At 36.5% G+C, this 21,689-nt stretch overlaps 1 protein-coding gene across 4 annotated transcripts in view; it reads right to left on the minus strand.

The window, feature by feature from the left end:
* EPHA7 (EPH receptor A7) overlaps positions 1-21,689 on the minus strand; it is a 170,773-nt gene that overhangs the window by 29,199 nt on the left and 119,885 nt on the right. For all 4 annotated transcript variants that reach the window (XM_075087303.1, XM_075087300.1, XM_075087299.1 and 1 more), the window contains exons 6-9: positions 12,965-13,089; positions 9,403-9,571; positions 2,915-3,023; positions 2,173-2,228 (exon numbers count right to left, since the gene is read on the minus strand). In XM_075087303.1, the coding sequence (XP_074943404.1) occupies positions 2,173-2,228; positions 2,915-3,023; positions 9,403-9,571; positions 12,965-13,089 (459 nt within the window). The remainder of the gene's footprint in view (positions 1-2,172; positions 2,229-2,914; positions 3,024-9,402; positions 9,572-12,964; positions 13,090-21,689) is intronic.

The raw sequence follows: 21,689 nt of genomic DNA on the forward strand, positions 1-21,689 counted from the left end.
AATGGTTACTTGTAAGTTTTTGTGTTACATGCTTGTTGTAAGTCGTTACGTTTTTCAAAAATCTCATCTGGTACCTCGGCACATAAGAAGGTTGTCTAGATATTATGGAGCAAAAGGACACTAAACTGGTGTTCACAGCTCTGTGACCAAAGCACTGGGTTCCTTCTCATTCTGTACATGGTTACTGAATAAAATTAAATTAAACCTTCAATCAACAGACAGTGAAAAACTAGCTTGGCAAACAGTGACTTATATTTGGTGCTATGATCTTAAAAAGACTGTGTAAGTTAACTGTTCTGACTGATTTGCAGGATAACCAGATTTCTTGAAAGTAAAATGAGGGAAATGAGCGCTTATAAAGTCTTAACATTCCTGGATCAATTATTAATCATTGAGTAGAAGATTTCATATTAATTCATTTACACTTTCACTGAAAAAAAAAAGTCACAGATAATGGAGACAAGGAAAGGAATTATTTAGCTAGCATATTCCTTTTGTTTATATACTGAAATACAAGAATATATAGTTGGTCTTTTCCTTCAAGGACATAATGGGAATTTCAAAAGGGAAAGCAGTAGCTCTTCTGACAACGTGAAAAGCTTACAATGCATCTATGAGAGGCAAATTTCAAATCCATCACTCCCAGAATAGTAACATTTAAGTAACATCAGATTTTTGATTAATTCTTTAAAATCATCTGCACTGCAAACTACATGATAAATAATTCTTATGCCATTATTATTTTCCACCTTTCCTGAACAGATTATGAATCAATTGGCCAAAGCCTCAATGATGTCACTATTTAGTTTAATACTCATTGCATTTAAATGAAATTGTTTAGGTGTCAACACACACAAACTCAGGAAGCATGAACAAATACCATCTAATCTGATTTTTTTCAGGGCAGAAAGGTGAAACAGAAACCTTGATCTGATTTTGCGTGGAGCTTTGGCTAGAACTTAAGAGGTGTGCATTGAGAAGATGCTACAGATTTGTGACTAGTGGCATTGTCCACGTGACATTACATTCTGATAACAGCTTATGATTTTAACAAATTCAGAATGAGATAAACCATATTGCTTTCATAAAAAAAAACCAACCAAACCTGATGGATTTAAGCTACAGCTGCAATTATTGGTAGACAGCAAAGGCTATGTAAAGCATAGTATAACTAAATGGCAAGTTCTATTGATATGAGAGTTATCAGATATGGGAGATAACTGGAAACCCAGGCATTGTTTTGTGTCAGAACTTATATTCAGTTTAATTCAATTAAGCGATTTTGCAATTTTGGATGCTCAAAATCAATTTGCTGCTGAGTTTTACCATACTTCCTGAGTTAATAACTGATTCTAAAAGAAATTAAAACATTTTTTATTTGTCATGTCAAAATGATGTTGTAACTGAAATGAGAAAGGGCTAAAATAAGAAAGTTTTTTAAAAAACATTTGATAAAACTGAAACTATTCTTTCATAAGCCTTTTCCCTCCCCTTAAATTTTCAATTGCCATTAACCCAAGAAAGATGTATTTTATTGAATTTTCCCAGAGTTCTAGCATAGGTTCAGATGGTAGTTGTGATTTTAACAAAAGAGGTATTAGGTGCTACTCTTGGCTAGGCAAGTGATTCTAGAACAGAGAAGAGTAAAGAACTAGCTGACCTTTCTTTTCATATTAAATATTCTATCTTTAAGGACATTATGTATTGTAAATATTGATGCTACAGTATTCATAGTAGCAGAAAACAGCTTTTGAGCAGAACAGCTTCATTGTTAGAGTGATGTAGTCACTCACACTTTCTAAAATCTGAAGTTTGCCTGAGGTAAAGATCATACAGTCAGCCAAAGGTCTTAAATACTGCACCTCAGAGAGATCATTAGCACGGTGTGAAACATGTATTCAAAGCAACCAAAAGAAAAATAATTCAGAATGAAAACAACACTATATCATAAACATGTATAGAAATAAAATCATCTGTGTGAGCAACGTTGACTTTAATCTGCATTCTTTTTGTGTCGGTCACATATTTACAGTGTTAACTTCCCATTTGATATTTACACAGCATTTTTGAATTTGTTACGGCTTTGTCTTTCATGGAGTGTTCGTTTAGTATTGTCTACGCTATTGCAGTTGGGACTTTTTGAAATGGGGAAAAAAAAAGCAAAACACTTACAATGAAAGTAAAGTTCTTCATCCCCTTCTTGATCCGCTTTGCTATAGCCACAATGCCTGAAAAGAAAGACACCAGTTTTACTGGTAAATAATTATTTACTTCCTCACATCTAAATTCCTGACAACATCAGTTCTGCAGGCTGGGATTTTCAGGCACTGAGCACCTAAACTCCTGTAGGCCCTTTGAAAGTTTCAGCTATAATTCTCCTGACAGCAGTTTTAAATAAATCATGAACAGTTGCAATCAAAAGGCTTTTGTATCAAATACCAGTTGGGACAGGTCCTAAAGAGAAAATTCAAGTTCTGGTGAAAAGCTTCTACAGATAAAACAGAGGATTAAAGAACTTGAAAGTAGAACACAGTTTTACATGAGGGTATTCTACTGCTGTGCCTCTTTTTCTTGAATGTGAAGTAATTTAAAGGCTGATCAGATAAAGTGTCAGACTTCTCCACGTGAGAAAACTAAATAGAAAGAGGGGCTTTGAGGAGTACAGGTAAAGAACCTGCTGGGGGTTCCTTTTACAGCACATTTACATAGGACAAAAAGAACACCTTGCTTTAAGTGTATCTTGCCAAAGTAAGAGGACAAACTGTATAATTGATAGCAGGATTTAAATGAAAATTGTCCTTGATAAAAATTACTTCTGTTTCAGTTTTGCAAATTACCATCCCAGATTAGACTCTGTCTCAGGAGTTCACAAAAGTGGGGTCAGATGTGCTTATGTCTGTGCAAGGTGCAGTACCTTCGCCCAATGATGAATCCAAACACCATGAAGACCAGAATGATGGTTCCAGCCACAGCAACCACAGCTATGATAATAACAGGATTCTGTTCACTGGAAACAGCCGTGGCTACAAACAAAGCACAGAGCAAAGATTAGTTTAAAATTATTCCCTACAAAGGAACGGCAAAAAAAATGAAGTCAACTGTCATGAATTGCAGACTAGTTTATATTTTCAGTTGCCTGAAACTATTAAATTGATAAAGTCAGTTTAAAGAAGAGCCTCCACTGGAAATTCACCCAAATGCTGGATGAGTTAATAATTGTCTACAGGGAATAGAAAGGATCTGTGCTGAAACTGACTTGGTCATATTGGTACCAGCCATTAGCCAAAAGCCAGCACTGCCATCTGTGTTGCTCAGTGGTTGAGTCCTTCCTAAAAGGGAAGACCTGGCTATCCTTGTAAGGGGGGACAGGAGAGTAATCCCTGAAGAGCTGTGCTCCTAGCCTCCCCGCTAAAACTGGTTAAAGAATCATAGAATCATTAAGGTTGGAAAGGACCTCTAGGATCATCAAGTCCAACCATCAGCCTAACGCTATGGTGTCTCCTAAACCATGCCCTGAAGCGCCACATCTACATGTCTTTTAAATACCTCCAGGGATGGTGACTCTACCACCTCCCTGAGCAGCCTGTTCCAGTGCCTGACCACTCTTTCAGTAAAGAAATTATTCCTAATATCCAATCTAAACCTCCCCTGAAGCAACTTGAGGCCATTTCCTCTTGTCTTATCTCTTGTTTCATGGGAGAAGAGACCAACACCCACCTTGCTACAGCCTCCTTTCAGGTAGCTGTAGAGAGCGATAAGGTCTCCCCTCAGCCTCCGCTTCTCCAGACTAAACAACCCCAGCTCCCTCAGCCACTCCTCAGAAGACTTGCTCTCCACCAGCTTCGTTGCCCTTCTCTGGACATGCTCCAGCAACAAAATGTCTCTCTTGTACCGAGGGTCCAAAAACTGAACACAGTATCCAAGGTGCGGCCTCACCAGTGCCGAGCACAGGGGGACCATCACTTCCCTACTCCTGCTGGCCTCACTTTTTCTGATATAAGCCAGGTTGATATGGTTGATATGACTTTGATGGTATCCAAGGAAATAGCGTCTTAACTATAAGAAGAGTGTTCGAGATGAAACACTATCTAATAACACATATTTCCTAGTTAGCATATTTCTCTCTTATTGAAATTAATCATTGTAAAGCTATTATTATTTATCATTTGTTTCTGTTAACAAGGAAAAGGAGCTTCCAAATATACAAAATGGGATTCTCCATGCTTCAGAGAATTTACATGTTAAAATATCCACACATTATCACTCTTTTTATTCAGATATGCCAATGCTATTAATATATGCAAATGTATGCATGTCACATTAATGTAAACTGAGGATGTAAATACTTAGCCTGAGAAACCTCAAGGTTTGTTAAATACATTGGTTGCCTGACATTTAATGAAGGTGACATGTACTCAGTTGCATTAAATGAGTACAGCTCTAATGAACTCTGTGGAGGTGTGCTGGCTTGTAACAGTGAGGATCTAGCCCAAGAGACTGAGAATAAAGGAGGAGACATCAGGCAGTGATGCTGCACGAGGGACTGTGGAAGTATGAGTCATCTGGAAGCAGCAGAGAGAAAAAAGAGGGAAAAAAGGGAAACCCAACTGATAGCTTATTTACTAAATTGTACGTGGAATGTTAATATGGTTAACTGCTGGTAGTGGTAACTGAACAGGAATGTCTACATGAGGATTTTATGAATTCCATAGAATCAGGTTCCTGTTGCAGACTTCAGAGGTTCCCATAGAAACAAACCAACCAGTCTTTTCTTTGCTCTGTCTTGGGAGAAGGGAGCCAATCAACATGATTTATTTGTCATTGACACTGGCCTGTACCAGCTGCTTCCCCTTCCCCACCCTCCAATAACAAATCCCTTGTTATTTTACACAGATATAAATAATATGCATTGAGGGGAAATTTTCTTCCCCCCCTCCCCATTTCATTTCCTAAAGAAAGTTTTTATTTTTTTCTATGTTCTACCTAATGCAGGTAAGAAAGGTCTCATTATTCATACCAGTCTTTAATTGAAAAGAACAAATGCTTATTTTTGAGTAGCTATATCTTTCTGAGATACCCAGGTCAGTAGGATGCTACCACAGGCCTGCATATATCACACTAGTGGAACTTCTAGGAAATCAGTGGTCACTATCTTGTCCAGGAGTGTAGGGGCATGAGTAATACAACTCAGTTCCTGTAACATCACCAGGCCATCAGAGCAGACAATCCCAAACATGGGAACATCCAATTTACATAAAATGCAACATTTCCTCAAACTGCTCCCTCCTTTCTTTGAACTTCAGTGTAAACCTCACTGGGAAGTCAAGGAGAGGCTGCATCCTGTCACAGTGGCCAGGGTGTGAATCTGCATCCATCTAACAGAGTTTGGAAAAATACCCATCACAGCCTGCCACCTAATCTAGCATCCAAGTTGAGTGCATAGAGGTTGACATATGTGAGTGGGTTGCTCTGCATAACTGCTTCACAGATTTTGGGTACTGGCACATGCTGGAAGCAAGCCGAGGATGTTATTTGGGCTCTGGAAAACGTTGGGGACATGGTACACTGGCCAAATAGTAAGATAGGTAGGATGAAATTTATGATGTATTTTTATAGCTTTAAAAAAAACAGAACAAAAAGCTCTGGTATGAATTCAGTGACAGCAGTCTAAGACATCTGCCTCTGTTCACGTACTCTGTGCTGCTTCTCCCTTCTGTGTGATGAACTCAATCTGTTAGTGTGAGGGTAAATCAGAAGCCAGTTTATGGAATGATCACTGTGGTTTTGCACAAATAATGATGCTAGAGTGCCCTCAGAGGAATGATTTTAGGGTACTGATGATGCTTTCGTGGGGTGTGTGGCATGGTTACCTGTCACTGGTGCTGCCACAATGGTGATGGGAGGGAACCACCAGCAGGACAGGGAAGTCTGCCCTGACCTCTGCTTAAGCTGTGCTCAGATTCAGAGCAAGACAGGGATCTGACACTTGGGCAATCAGCTAGGTGATACCTAATTTGATGTTATGATATTTGCATATGCAAATGAATGAGGCAATGCTTCATTTAAAGGAATTAAAACCACCATTTAAGTACACGGTTGGAAGGCTGGGGAATGGGTATCCAAATACCCTGGAGGATTTTAAAAAAAGTATCAGCTGTAAAAGCTGTGCTGCTCCTCCAGCAATATTTCCTCACGCAAGCAACCTAAAATATATGATTCGCAGAAGAGAATTCCTGATGAAGTCCACCATGAAATCTTTAATGACAAATTGGATTCATGTAGGCCAGATATCACTTTCTTAAACATTATTCTTTACATCTTTTATAAAAATCTGTAGCAATGTTATTTCAGACATTAGGAATAAATTTTACATCTGCATATTACTTCAACCATGCTTGATCTAAACTGATTTATGGAAAAAGGAGAAAACAGAGTCGTCTTCATGCCAGGTTGTGCTCAGTCCTTTAACAGCAAGAGCTGTAACAAGTGGTAAACCCCTTCAATTACAAAAAGCACAGGATCATCTTCAGATCCACTGGCTACAAGTCATTTAACATAACTTTTAAATACTTCAGTGAATCAAAAGATAAAATTACCACTTAAGTGGTAATATAAATAAAAAGTAAGTCTATGGATTTATAGGCTCTTGCTGAGGGACTTCTGTCTAATAACCAGCAACGATTCCAACAAAAAAATACAGTAATTAAAGTACTTCGATCTGTGGCAAACATAGGATAGAATAGAAATATCCTGCCTTTATGAAGCATTTTACTTCATAATTTTCAAATTTTTACATAAATATGTATGCAATGCCCAATATGTACTCTATGTGCAAATACAAGTATAAAATATGCATATTTTACATATAAGATATTAATATAATGGATGTAGTTCCACAAATATTGGAAAACGGTCATGCCGTTTCTATTACAATTCAGAAACCAGAGCATAATACAAAAATCTACTTAATCAACAGCACCAACCAAAAGGTGCCAACCAGTTGAAGTGCCAAGAGAAATGCGGGTAGTCAACATGACTAGCTGACCATGATGGTCACTATATATATTCTTCCATACATATATGTGTGTGCGTGTATATACATATATATACTCTCACTATATATATTCTTAAAATATTTTGACACATTTAAAAGCTGCATTCAGAAATCCACTGGAATAATGAGAAACCAATGCCTCTTAACTGTAGCATAACATCGGTGTACTATTCACCCGTACAGAACTTCACCTGAGGTATATTTCCTAACAAAGATCCAATAAAGCTCTTCCTCTGAAATGTTAACGAAAGACTAATTTGATTAGCCTGCGAGTTCTGATAAAACTATAAATAAACTATGAGAATCAAATATTTTTGTGTAAAACAATTTTAGAGGAATTTAACGGAATTTACTTTCTACCATCATTTCAATTCTTTCTGAAAATCATATATGGAAAACTGTGGATGCTTATCCTTGATGGGAATTATATTCTATAATGTCCTCTCAAGATAAAGGAAAGTATGCCACTTTTAGAATTTTCTTTAATGAAAGCACAGGACATTTTACATGGCACGTCAAAACACAAAGCTGGCCTGCGATAAGAGAAGAACCTGCTGTGCATACTGGCTAAACATGTCACTGTTTTATATGTTGTTTTTCATCACCTAAGTCTGAAAGAGGGTGCATGAGCATGGTCAGCGGTGCATTTATTCTAAGATTGCCTAGTCTTCCATATGTCAACCAAAACCCAGTCAAGACTGTTTAACTCTGAAATTCTCTTTGTTAATCTTTGTAGCTACCAGTATGCTTACATTCAATATATGAAAAATACTCAGGAAATTAAGGAAATGTTGGGGAAATATTTTAGTCTACTAATTTTAAACCACTATGGACAATAAATTAGCTAACTAGCAGAAACATATCACAGATTATGAGAGACTTTAAATTTGTTTTCCAGAAATCTACTCAAAGTAAGAAATTCTGGCTGTACCTCAGGTTTCCATTCTGCAAAATGGAGATTCTGCTACTGACTCTTCCTCAAGCAGAACTCTATGGATGGAAAGCATGCTACCAGGCACAGAGCTAATAATATTAGTAATAACAGTTTATTGCTGCTATTATGATAATTACTATTTCAATTATGTCTATTAGACATGTGCTATTATTCATTATTGATAGTTTTCATATTCTGTGTGGAATCAAGGTGGAATCAAGGCTTAACCACTGTTCTAAGAATACCCGCAAATGGTTCAGGCACCATCTGGTCGCAATTTATAAGATGCAATAGTGTGTGCCTGCACCTTAGGTATGCTGCACAAAGTGTGGGGAGCAGAGTTGGCATCCATACCCTTTGAACCTGTACGCTATGTATCCTCAGCTCCAAATCTGGCTGATTTGCTGTCAAGCAAGTCAACCTGAAGCAAATGACCCAGAACAGAGTAACTAAATTTGGGTCTACAACAGAGAGTGAAGCTGCCAGGGACACAGGCGGTTCCTGTGAATGGGCTCACAGCTGCCAGGTCAGGTCACAGTGATGCAAAAGTTTCTTTCCAAAGACCGAAAATTTGGAAGATTTTCTCCAAGCATGCATGCACATTTCTAAATTAGTGAGGAAAAAAGGTATCTGTGTGATCTTTAGATGAATAAGGGCACAAGATTGGGTTCAGCATAAAGGAAAGAACAAGCTCTCCCAAATGCTATCCCTCTGCTGAGATGTCACAGCTAGATTCTCTGGTGTACTGTACTGAGAGAGTTTCTGCTTCAGCTTCTTACTTTCCACTGTGAGGGTTTTTAAGAGGTTGTTAAGAAAAAGCACAGTTATAACTTATGACATGAGCCTTAAAGAAACCTAGTATCTTTGAGTCCTCTGTTTCTTTACTAAACCAAGTTGAAACTAGCCAATGAACTCAAAAGACACGAAGGATGGAAATACAGTTTAAACAAGACACACACATAAACAAAATTATAAAGAGGTTTTTTTCAGGAAATCAAACAGGGAAAAATTACCTTGGGAAGCTTCTGTGGGCTGAAATCTCCTCTTCCCTCATCTCCCCAGTTACAGAATAATCTAGTAGAGTTACTGAGCTCACCACAACTCAGTTCTTGTGGGGGAAAAGAGATGTGTATTTGAATGAAAAAAATAATTTTCTTTGTGTCAGAAGGACATCAGAGGAGAAGAACCTGATATGTTATAAGTCTTCTCCAGCTAATTAGAAGAGTGTAATTTGTAGTTCTGTGGTAAAACAACTAATTGAAGCTCATCCTTCAAAGTTCAGTGACAAAAATCCACCTTCATGTAGAACTTCATTCTTTCTAGTTTTAACAATATTGCCTATGGCTCTTTCCTTTCTTCCTTTACTTACTACTTCTACCAAAAGTGTTAATTTCTTATAAATCTAATTGTTTACCTGTGGCTTCTTCTAGCGTGGCAACATCCAGTCTGGGGCTGTAATTTCCATAACCAGCAGCAGTAAAAGCACGAATCTGGAAAACATACACTGTTCCTGGCTTTAGGTTATTAATAGAAGCTGAAGTGGACTTGGTTTTCACTGTTGAGTAGGTCCTCTCCCTTTGATCCTGGAAACAATAAGACAAAAGATTAAATGACATTTACAGGTCAGATTTTATCATGGTTGCACATCAGCAACTGACAGCCAGCGTGGGTAGTTTATTCCAATTTGTTGGATGCTTTTTTTCCCAACGTAAAAAATAAAGCGTACTCTGTGGAGTATTACAGAACACTGTCAATGCAATGAGGAGCTCTAAGTGTAACATAAAATTCAAATGGGGTGCTCATGTTGTTACTCATAAAACACCCAGGCATAAAATGATTGCTTCTTTGGCTCTGACTACCTTTAGTGAAATTTTGATGAGAAAATAGCTTGACCACAGCTTTCCAGGGGGATCTGTGGGGTCTAAGCAGTTCAAGGACAGGAAACCATGTTCTTTCGTGGTCAGAACACCTTCCCTTGTTACCTTCCAATATCTTTAAAAAATACAATACTGCCAATGTATAACTGGCTGGATTTTGCACCAAATTCTAAGGTCCTTAACTCAGTTTTCACTTAGTTTTTTTCTCTGACTTTTAGTCTTTTCTCAGGTTTTGACTCTAGGGCATCAAGAAGAACCCAGGGAAAGAAGCTCATTGTGACACCCCCCAAATCTGAAGCTGTAAGATTACAAACCCTATGAGTAATAAGTCACTTTCAAATACTACAAAAGCTGTATCACAGATCATTACGATATTCAAAAAGCTCTACTTGTTCATCACATTTACTGATCCAGATTATCTTTCAGCATAGATATGTGCAGCCCTGTTGATTTTTGGTGGCAGATGCAACCCTGATTTGAAGGGCAGAAGAGATGAATTAACCAACCATCTGAATGCACCACATGACCAGAGAAGCATGAGCCATACGAGGCAGTGCTAATGAGACAGATACAGAGGGAAGGAATAAATCTGTAACTCATTTCAGTAGCACTTCACCAGCTAAAAATGATAGAGAACCTTCCCCTTCGCAGTCAGTAAAGCAGCAAAGGCTTTTGCTGAAATACAGGGTTAAATTTAACATACATGATTTCTCTTCTGAGATTCAGTAATAGTTCCTCCTGGGTCTTGCCCAGACTGTCATTTGAGCAAGCCTGCCGGCTCGCCTAGAAACAATTTTTTGTGTCTTCTCCAAGAGGGTTTAAATGATCTGTAAGCGAGGACCATGGTGGAATGTATGTTGGTATGTGAGAGAGAACAGGAATGCTTGAGAGATGAGAAACAAGCATAAGGAAACTGTAAACAGGTTCAGGACTGTAAGCCACAATAACTGTTTCAGAGTTTGGGTTTTGATGCCTGAATGAGGCTTATTTGTGTTGCAAACAGTTTTGCATTCAAAATAAATAAATAACAAAGAAATAAAAACAACCTGCAATCTCACAGGACAGGCTTACTTGGGAGATTTCAGGCAGTTTCTACTCCAGCCCTAGCCGGAACTGAGAGGTGAAAAAAACACTTATCAGAATAATTTAGAACCACAGAAATGTTTGGTTTAGTTTGGCTCTAAAAGGAGCTGAAATTTCTGATCTTTTTTTAACTTAAACTGCATCTCGTTCTGAGCAAGAAGCTAATGAAGTACTTTCCAAGCTGAACTGCATCATTTTGGAAGAAAAGTATGCATTTAAGTATTTGTGCTAAAATTGTCTCACTGAATTAAAACTATATAGTTCCATTTATCAGTGACTATTCATAGGATAAGCTTCTTATTCTCTTTTATTAATTTCACTGTAATAACAATGGTAGGTTTCCTTCCATTACAAAATAAGTTATTGTGTTTGCAAACATAGGAAATTGGCAATGGAATTCCGCTGTTTATTTAAAATAACATGGATACATAGGGAAAATAATAAAAGCTACATTCTAAAAGTTATAATTTTATGAAAAGTCTAGTATCTACCACATTTTTCTGTCACTTTCCACTATCTATTTAAATTATTTATTTCCTTTTATGGATTAGAAACTACTATGCATACAAAAAGAAATAAGTTGTTTGGTTTTTTGTTTGTTTTTTTTGTGTGTGTGTGTGTGTAGAACAGTTTTGCCTTTTATAAATATGCAAACTTGTTGGTTTGGTTCTTTTCAATATATGGATTTATTTGTGTGAGCGTGCACACACACATGCTTGAGGAAGAAAAATTACCTGCTGAAATTAGTAAAATTCCTTTAAAAAACCTGTTTATCTATCTGTACATACCTGGTAAATTTTGTTATAAGAGGCATTAAAGCAAACAACTTAAACTGGGAGTTAACATCAGCAAATAAACATTTTATTCCCTTCCTAAATCATATAAAGATCTTTTGATAAGTATATTTGTGTAATTCAGCACTGAAAATTAGATGTGACACTTGATATTAGATCAAATCTGTTCTGAATTTACCTAATTTTATGTTACCTAGTAAGCTGACACTCTCCTTTTGATATAGAGGTACTCTTACCTTGTTTGCAGAAATTAAATGCCTTCAGAAGTGATCACAAAGGAACTCCTTTTTTCATTTCTTTGCATTTTAATTCTTTCTATTTCCTCCCAGAATGTTTTATAAAAATTAGGAATATGTTATGTGCTATGGTAAATTTCCCAGGGAATCTGGAGGAGACACACTTAGTCTGCGTCCCATGATGAACATGTAGCTGCACAACCTGCCTCCACTCTGCTTTCACCCAGCTCACGCTTGCATGTGGCCCTACTTATATGCTTGTCAGAATTTTTTTATTCTGGAGTACTTCAAAGTTATCATGAATGAAGCCCTAGACACACTGAAATGAATGGCAAAACTCTGACTGACATCAATAAGATTGCGATTTCACTCTACCAGAAACAGACATCACTTCATCTACTATTGAAAAGCAGCCCTCAATTCATTATTGTGCTGAGAGAACGAGTGAAAAATAAATCTCACAATATTGGGACTTTTTTAAAGGACAAATAAGGAATATTTATCAGCTGAAACAGTAGGAAGTGCTTTGGAAGTTTTCAGACATCAAGTTGAAGTGGCCCAGCGCATAAGGAAATTTCAAATGTAGTCAAGAGTTGTATTTGATATATCATCTCAAGACTGGAATTACAGTGACACAGAAGGAAATGAAACAAGCTCTATATACAACGTAGAAGAGACAGGAAAAATGACAAATATCATGGTAAAAATAGCCAAGTCCAACTTAACAATAAAAAAAGAAAGACGGAAAAAAGGCAGATTTCAAGTGGATATTTCATTTTTAGGATACCAAAATACAATATATTGGACATATGATAGCAATAATAATTGCAGGGATTCGTTAGTCATTAAAAATGAGCAAAACCACTGTGACTTCGAAGAGACAGGATGGTTGATAGCTGATGGCTTTAACATTGTTCCACAACACAGCAAGCCAACACGAAGCAAACAGCACACTGTTGTACATTACAGATAATCTTAGCACTTACTTTCTCATAATACTTGATTTCATATTCAGTAATGACTCCATTGGGATGTTCTGGTTCTTGCCAGGAAAGCTCCACGCTCCTCTGCAGCACTCTCTCTTTCATTACTCCACTAACTTGTGAAGGAGCTGTTTGGACAAGATGTGTCAATAAATAAAAAGCAAATTTGTTGGATGCCTAAAATCAAATGTCATTACTGATCCACCCCATGCTGAGCCACTTTCATTAAGGTAAAAGAAAGCACCTTTTCACAGCTCACAATTCAAAGCTAATGAATATTCAAGCAGGACCCTATTACTGTTCATAAACTTAGAATGGAAATTGAATTAAAGTGCAAACAGCAAAAGGTGGCATTGTTCAAGTTAGTGCAAAACTGAGGTTGATGGGATTGGAATAACGATTACACAAATTAATTCTGATTAAATTAACAAGGTAGATTTTTAGATTGACGGGTTGTAAATTAAAAGTCTAAATATTTATTTCATATGTTTCTGAAATGCATATTAAAAAAATAATGTTTTAGAAACAAAATCACATTTTAGGCTGATTTGGTATAACTGATTCCAATTCTACTTAAAAAATAATTTGTTGCACTATCTGATTACAGCATGACTTGGTGATGAGAATAACTTAACTCTTAAGAGACTAATCCCCCTCTTTTTCAATAGTTCAAATCTTTCCAGGACATTGTTTCTTTAGAGATGAAGTTTCCATATTTGGTCTTGGCATTTTTTGAAAGCGTGAGATAATTTAAGAAGTAGATCTTACGAAGTAAAAGGGATACTCTCTTCCTCCACCTCATGCTACAGAGACATACATACATGCACACTTGCACGCATGCACACATACACACAGCTTCCTAATAAACATCACCCACAAACAAGCACCTTTCAAAATTAAAAAAACCCCAAAATGTACAAGCATTACAGAGTCATTGACTCTAATTTAAAAATGTTTAAGAGATAATGTAATAAAATGTGAGGGACTGAAACAGTAACCTGCTTTATCAGCTTATCTCATGTTTATCAAAAAAGAAAGATGGCAGATTTTCTGCTGACGTGCAGTTTCAAAGGAGGCCCAACATCACACTTTTTCTCAGACATACATACTGCCTATATGAATGAGGCACAGAAGTCCTGTAAAACCATAGCTCTTTAAACAACATCTATAGCATTGGAACCATGCAGAACTTGATCTTGTTCTCTTCCAATTTAATGGAAATAATTCAAGGGTGGAACACTGCACATACAAAAGACAGATAAAGAGAGGACTTGATCCTCAGCTCCCTGCAGTTAAAAACAAAATGACATTTAGGTGTACAGGAACTTGGACATATTCGGAGAGTAGAATCAGACAGAGGGCAGAAAATGAAAAGTAGAGATAAATTTATTTATATCTTTTCAAGTATACAATCTAGTACTGATTCTATACTTGAACGTTTACATCTTTTTTCTAGTTAAAAAGAAAGAGCAACCTTATTTCAGAACTGTATATAAAGCTTTCACTATGTAAAATGTTGTATAGTCTTCAGATAAAATAGGATTCTTATCCCATGCAACAAGCAGGTGAAATTCACTTTCTCTTTTACCACTCACCTTACATCTAATTATAATAATTCCCATTCTAATATTCTTTAGCACACTCACTTTCCTTTATTTAATTTAATGAATATAGAAACAGAACATATAGAACGCACAATCCTGTGGCATTAAGGATAAAAATATGATAAATTAAAAAGTTCTACAGCATAGTCAAGAAAATAATCCTTTAAAAAAATTAAAATTTGATTGTTAACTTCTTATTTTAATTGCGTTGTCTCTAGCCTCTTATAACAACATGTATATTCATGTAGGTTTTTAAATTAAATTTATTTACATTTCATTAGAGGCTCCAAGGGTCCATGAAAATTAAGGACTGAAGCCATGCATGATAATTTCAATTATGAACTATTATGTTATATATAATCAATATAATCAAAGTTGAAGACCCCTTAATATAGGCTGCCTGACTGATAAAATCACAAAATTGTATCATGCAAACACCATGGGTTGATACACCATTCCAAAGCCAGGATCTCTCTCTTTTGCTCTTCTTGAATTCTCTTCCTAAAAGCTTAGAGTATTTTCACTCTCTAATTAGTCAAATACATTCTTTTTCGTAGCTAGGGGTCTGGAATGCAGCAAACTAATTTACTCTGTCTAGTTTTCTTTGCTGTGATTAACTAGTTGTCTTCATTGTCTAAATGAGTACCACAACATCCTGGCTGAATTTCAGAGAGGATGTTATGTTTTGTGTATAATGTTCCCTCTCATCCAGATAAATGTTTTCGAATTGCTAATTTTACATTTTTAGATACCCAAAATTGTTAATGTTCATACTTATAGCAAAACAGTTTTGTGTTACCTAGGTCACTGGAGTTTGTTCTCAACATTTGCTGCCTCTTGTTTTAGCTTATTAAATTTTTTCATTCCGTTGGTCACAGAATTCATTTTTTTAAAGCAGTGAAGCAAAATGAACTTGCTTTCTCTGGTATTAGTTAACTCTGCATACGTGGGGAATGAACAGCAATGCAGACAAGGAGGAACAGAGAAGGGGGAAGATTTGAATTGGAGAAGTGAAATATACTGTGTGAGATTCCTACTTAACATCTGTACAAAGTTCACCACAAACAGGCATATTCCATTCTTAAGGAATTTCCACTGAAAACAAAATCTCAGTGATTTATCAACATAGCGAGACAGCATCCAAAGCTCTTAAATAAATGCATTTTCATATATATATATAAAAATATATAGAAAATATATATATTTCCTGTCATTTAATATTCTTTTCACTCAAGAATGGTCAGATTAAAAGATGGTGGGTTTTTTTGTTGTTGTTGTTGTGCTTTGGCTTTTTTCCCCCCCATAAATGAAAATGTGCTACTTTTATTGGTAGAAGAATCACATGAGGAAGAAGAGAAAGTCCAGCTCTGCAGACTGTATGCGTTAGTAGCTCTGAAGACAATTATGTTGTATGCCATTCCCATAACACATGATATTCCTAAAAAGCAGTAAGTTACCTAAGTTTATTTTGCGTCCCGATGTTTTGTTGGGGAAAGAAGAGAATCATCAAATAAGTTGAAATCAGTATCATCCTCTGACAAGGTACACCAGTCTGTTGTTATTGCAAGGAAACCTCTCGTAAACTAGAGCAACCACATAAGCTAATCTATTGACGTTAGAGGCTGGATGTATATGCTATCTTTGTCCTGCCTTTTGGGTAGCATTTCTCGATCTGTGCTTAATGAGAGCGCACAGGTCAGAAGCATTTTGTTCTTTTTTCTAGTATAATAATTTCCTCCGTATTCTCCCTGTGCCTTTCTTACAAACTGTTTTGCATTCATGTTTTATTTGTTCTGGCTTCTTGATGCCTTGTTTTAAACCTTTAGCCCGTTTCTCATTGCCTACCCTTGTTAATTAATTAACAACCTATTTATGGTTTTGAAACAGCTATGTTTGAGCAAGCTTGAAAATGACCTAAAGCATAAAATTCATCCCTAAATACAAGATGAAATATGGTATTAAGTCACAAAAGATAACTCTATAATAAAAGAATTAAAATATCGTTTTTGTTCTTATTGGTAGCTAAACTACTACTGCTAAATAAAATAGTAATAACAACAACAACAACAACAACAACAACAACTGTTTCAAGTATTTTTTTCTTTTAGTAATCTAGCTTTTTCCACTGCATCTATAACAAAGTTGTTCATGATGAAGACACTTCTTACAGCATTTCCGACAACTAAGTACCCAGTCCTGAATGACTTGAGCATGCATAATCCCTACTGTATCACTTCAGGTTACAAAGATGCATCACTTGTCAGAATCTTTATTTCCATAATATATTACACTAGGGGATACAGGCTGTTCAAGACACCATTTGCTATCAACTTACTTTCTGAAATACCTCATCTCTTTTTTTTTCCCCTTCCTGCTGACACAACATCCAATGCATCAAACACACACAGCCTCTCAGGGCTAACAGGCAGATGTACCTACACATGCTGCATAAGAAAGTACTTCAAGAATGACAGGCCCTCAGCACACTCATTCACCTTTTTTAAATGCTTCAAATATACCATTCAGCAAAAGGAAAAATTGATTTTTCACCAGGTTTCAACATCACAGCCACAGAGAAATATAACTCTGCTGGGCTTTACTGATAAAGCCTTCAAGTTATATAGATTTCAAGCTGGTCATCATTTTCAGATCAAGTTATAGAAAAAGTTAAAACTGAGGTGTCAAAAAGAGCAGGATATTCCAAGGAAATATTCTGCTCCAGTGAGAATATTGCATCTGGTAGACTGATGTGTTACATCTATACTGCTAAGCCAAGCATATGGTATATTATTAATATGTGCAAATATTTATGTACAGAAAACTGTACTGACTGTTTTGAAAGGCACTGCTTTTAGTCCAGAGTCCTCTGAAAGTGTTATAACACAATATTGCTCATGCCTTTAATCTCTATGCTTAGCTATTCTCTGGTTCCCATGCCTAGCATTTCCCTTGATCCACAGCATACTTTCTAAAAGACAAAGACAGATGAAAAATAAATCGTTTGCACTTTGTATCAGAACAAAAACCCTGGAAAAAAACTACAAAATAGTAAAACAAAACAATAGAAACTACATAATGAAAACATGTGAAGCTGGACTTTCACATATAAGAGACACTAGGCATAATGCATCAATTGTTACCACAAAATCAAGTGTAACACCTTTTTATTGAAAAAAAGATAACTCAGGAGAAGGAACATACTTAGCCATTTCTCTGAGATTTCTTAAAGTTCTGCATCTCGAACGTGTCTCAACTCTATCAATAACATCAGTCATGGAGACCTTTAATTTGATACTTCTAAAGAGGTCTCTCTAGAAGCAGCATTCCAGGTATTTAGTAGTTCATGTGTATAAAACAAACTATTAAAAATCTTCATAAATAAGTGTTTCAATCCTGCAGTCTCACTTCATGCAGGAAGTTTTACAAAGAAACATGAATAAACACTCCCAGAGCAGGACCAAACTCCATATCAATAGATGCTACCAGATCTGTGTTTTTAACTCCAGTTTCATCATTTGTTATACAAAGACCAATGAATGAACAGGCTATCAGCCTTCCTTAACTATTTTCTACATTTTGGTTGTTGTTTTTTTTTTTTTTAATAATAGCAATAATGTGCTTAAGACAATCTGAGCTTCGCCTTGTACTTGCTGAAATAAACAGTAACACTCTTACTTTCATTGTATCAAACCCGTACAGCACTTCCCAAGCAAGAAAAGCTCTTGGCTTTTGGCCTCTTTCCTTTTCATATCATAAAAATATGCAGCAATCACTCAAAACCTTTAGCTTTTCATACAGCAGCAAAGAGATCAATTTTTACATCCCTGTTAAACTGTATCTTAGGGCCCAACATAAGTTTTGCATTACATGAAGCATTAACACCATTTTTCTGCAACAATGTTCTACAGCAGTTGGAGGGTGTTTTGAGTATTCAGCTGAAGGAGACATTGCTAACAGACGTAAACCATGGAAAAATTGAAATATCAGCATCCCAACGGTTACAACCTACTCTATTGTTTCTTTTTAAAACGTCTTCGATGTCTCCTTTCTTGGCAGAAATCTTTAGATAACAGAGTTGCTTTGACTCTGCATCTATTTTAAGTGAGACTGGAATCTGGCATCTTACCAAAAACAAACGCAAAATGAACCCATGTATACATATATGAAAATAGTAGCAGAAAATTATACTGTTGTTAGCTCTTAAATGGTTGTTCAGGAAGAGAATACAAAACTCCCTATACTCTGTTAACAATCCTGTACCGAAATTACCCAAACGGCACCCTTCTGCACTGGCTGGCGTACTAATTTGCTCCCAAGAGAAGGTGTGTAAATGAAGTCATAACCTGGCCTCCCACCATGCTCTGGTTTGCTCTGAAGGGAAACTTAAGCACCAGGATTGCCAGAATTACTACATAAGAGTGGTAGGCAAATAGATTATATACCCTGAGGAACTGCAGCTACTGCTGTCAGGGGCCTGGTGCCAGCATGTGGTACCACGCTGGTTTTTATGTTGGCCTGCAGCAAGTGTCTTGACAAGGGTTAGCAGGGACTGGGCAAATTTTAAGACTTTACTTTGTAGATATTTCCTTTGTTTGTTTATTCTGTCTTCCATAAATATACAAAGGGTTTGGGGGTCGGAGGGACAAGAAAAGAAAACATAAAAATTTTAGAGCGCTGTAATATGTCAGTGCTACTCAAGCCATGACAGAGATCTGCCACAGCTTGTCCTTTGAATTTTTTTGGAAAAAATGCCTACATTTCTCTTCATGTTTACACTAATATGTACAACAATTTTAATGTTATTTTGTATGATGGTTCATGCAAAAAAATATATCAGAAAAGAACATGATAGCTTTTAAACTGAACATTATTAAATGGATAGACGGAAATTCAAAAGACTTCCTTTTTGTTGCAGTGTATTTCTCTCCCCTCAGTTAAGTCGCCACATGACAAAGCAGCCCATGATAAAAGGTTATTGAGCACCACTGTATTATGCCATTAGTACCCATTGCTTTAGATCAATGACAGAGAAATTCCCCACTGTGTTTACAAGCTGCAGCATTCAAAAAGAGACCCAAATAAATCAGATATTTTACACTAACAATATCCTACAGAGAAACCATTTTAACTTCCTCTCTGACACACTTTACTTTCTGGCTCATAAATATAACACAGTGTGCTTACAATGTGCTGTAAGCCATGAGCAGAGGCACACACAGCTCTCTGGGCCACTTGGGGATGTCCTGAGTACACGGTAACAGGCAATGTAGTCAAGTAATACTTGACTGCATTACTCCATTATGTTTTTGCCATTTCTTTTGTGGTTGAGAAACTCTCAAATTACCTGCTGAACTACAGAGAGGAACAGAAGCAGTAGTTATCCGAATAATTTTGCAAGTCAATTGATAAATGTAGGTAAAAAAATGAGGAAAAACTATAAATACATTCTGATCTCCCTGAATATTATTAGGGGAGTTCTAAAAAAGCTTATCCTCAAATAACATTCTTACCAAATATATAGTGATTTACTAATTGTCCATATCTTTTATAAATCTGGTGCATTTAAAACAGGTAATGGTTTGGCAATTGCCTCATCAAGCTCAAAAGTCACGAGCTGCATCAGTTTCATATGCTGCCTATTCTGGCAAAATTCTGCGGAGGGAAGCCAATAAAAAGAAAGAAGAAGAACTTAACCAGAAAGAAATGAAACTGTTTAGAAAGATCAGGACTGAGAGTTTGTCTATCATGTTTTGGATTTTTTTCCGGTCAGAGTCTCATGTCTAGATCCATACTGTGAACTCCCCTGTTTCTTTTGCCTGACATTTGGTACAAATATAATTGTCATGTCTGTATCCCATTTCTTCCAAAACTGGTGACTTAGGCATCAATCAGTGCTGAACGGATGCTGAGTTGCGTAACAAGTGACAACATCAACTCCCAAGGTATCCACAACTCTTGCTTTGTGAATAAGTTTTGACATGTTAGGCACAAACCTGATTCTTACAAATGTGTTAGAGTAACAAACCAGGCTTACAAATAACAGAGAGGGGCTTTTGTTCTCCTGAAGCATTTGTTTTCCTTTGCAGAAGAAATATTTCTATGTTAATTAGATTTTTCTTTTGTCCTGCCTTCTTTTGCAATTCATTTTTCATAACTCTGTGGGTTTTTTTTGTTGTTGTGTGGTTTTTGTTTTGTTTTGTTTTGTTTTGTTTTAGCAGAAACATCTGCCACCAGCCTTGCAGTAAATCTTTGGCACACAGGTATTATTCTTCATTAAAGAAAACAAAACACCACAAAACTCCCAAAGATGAGGATACTCTTCCCTGGTGGGCTACTCAGACACATTATGTTCTCCTTCTGTCTCCAGTCATCTCTGCTGGCAAGTGTCAATTACAGACACAGGTTTTGGGGAACGGAAGGATAAAGCACAATTTTCAAATACCTTCCTCTGGAAGGAGACAGGTGTAATGACTGAGACTGTTTCCTGTAATTGAATTTCATGCTGTCATCTATTCAGTCACAAAAAGATGTCAGCTTCAAGGGTGCTACTCATGGGAAAAAAAAAGCCAAACCCTTAATACATTCTCATTGCTACTGTATAGCTAATATTGCCACTGTAGTTTGACTTGTCTAAAAGTAAAAGTTGCTTTTGCTGGAAGATACGAGGTGACTAGAATGGTGACTTCGGAGCCCTACAGACTAGTACAGTTATGTTTATTTAGCATAGGATGTCCAAGAGACAACTGAATTAATTCCAGCCTCTTAACAAAGCATTTTGTTTCAGACGTAGCCAACAAAAATGTGGAAGCAAAGTGCTGTGCCAAAAAACTAAAAACAGTTGATCAAATATTAACAGAAAAGCATATAAATATTCTATAAAAATGTCAGCACAAAACAATAATTATCACTGTGCCAGAGGTTTGATCAAATTTACATTTTCAAAGACAATTGTTCAGTGGGGAAAAAACATTACTCTACTAGCATTCCTAAAATGTGTACAACTTCTGTTCTAGCCTTCCAGATTCCTGGGAAATGCATTATAGTGACACTGCTAATGATGAGCCTATTTCTGAAAGCAGTATGGGTGGCATTCCCAAGTAATGCAAGACGAATTCCTTGCAAAA

This window comes from Phalacrocorax aristotelis, chromosome 3 (genome assembly GCF_949628215.1).
Source record: "Phalacrocorax aristotelis chromosome 3, bGulAri2.1, whole genome shotgun sequence".
Classification (NCBI taxonomy): Eukaryota; Metazoa; Chordata; class Aves; order Suliformes; family Phalacrocoracidae; genus Phalacrocorax; species Phalacrocorax aristotelis.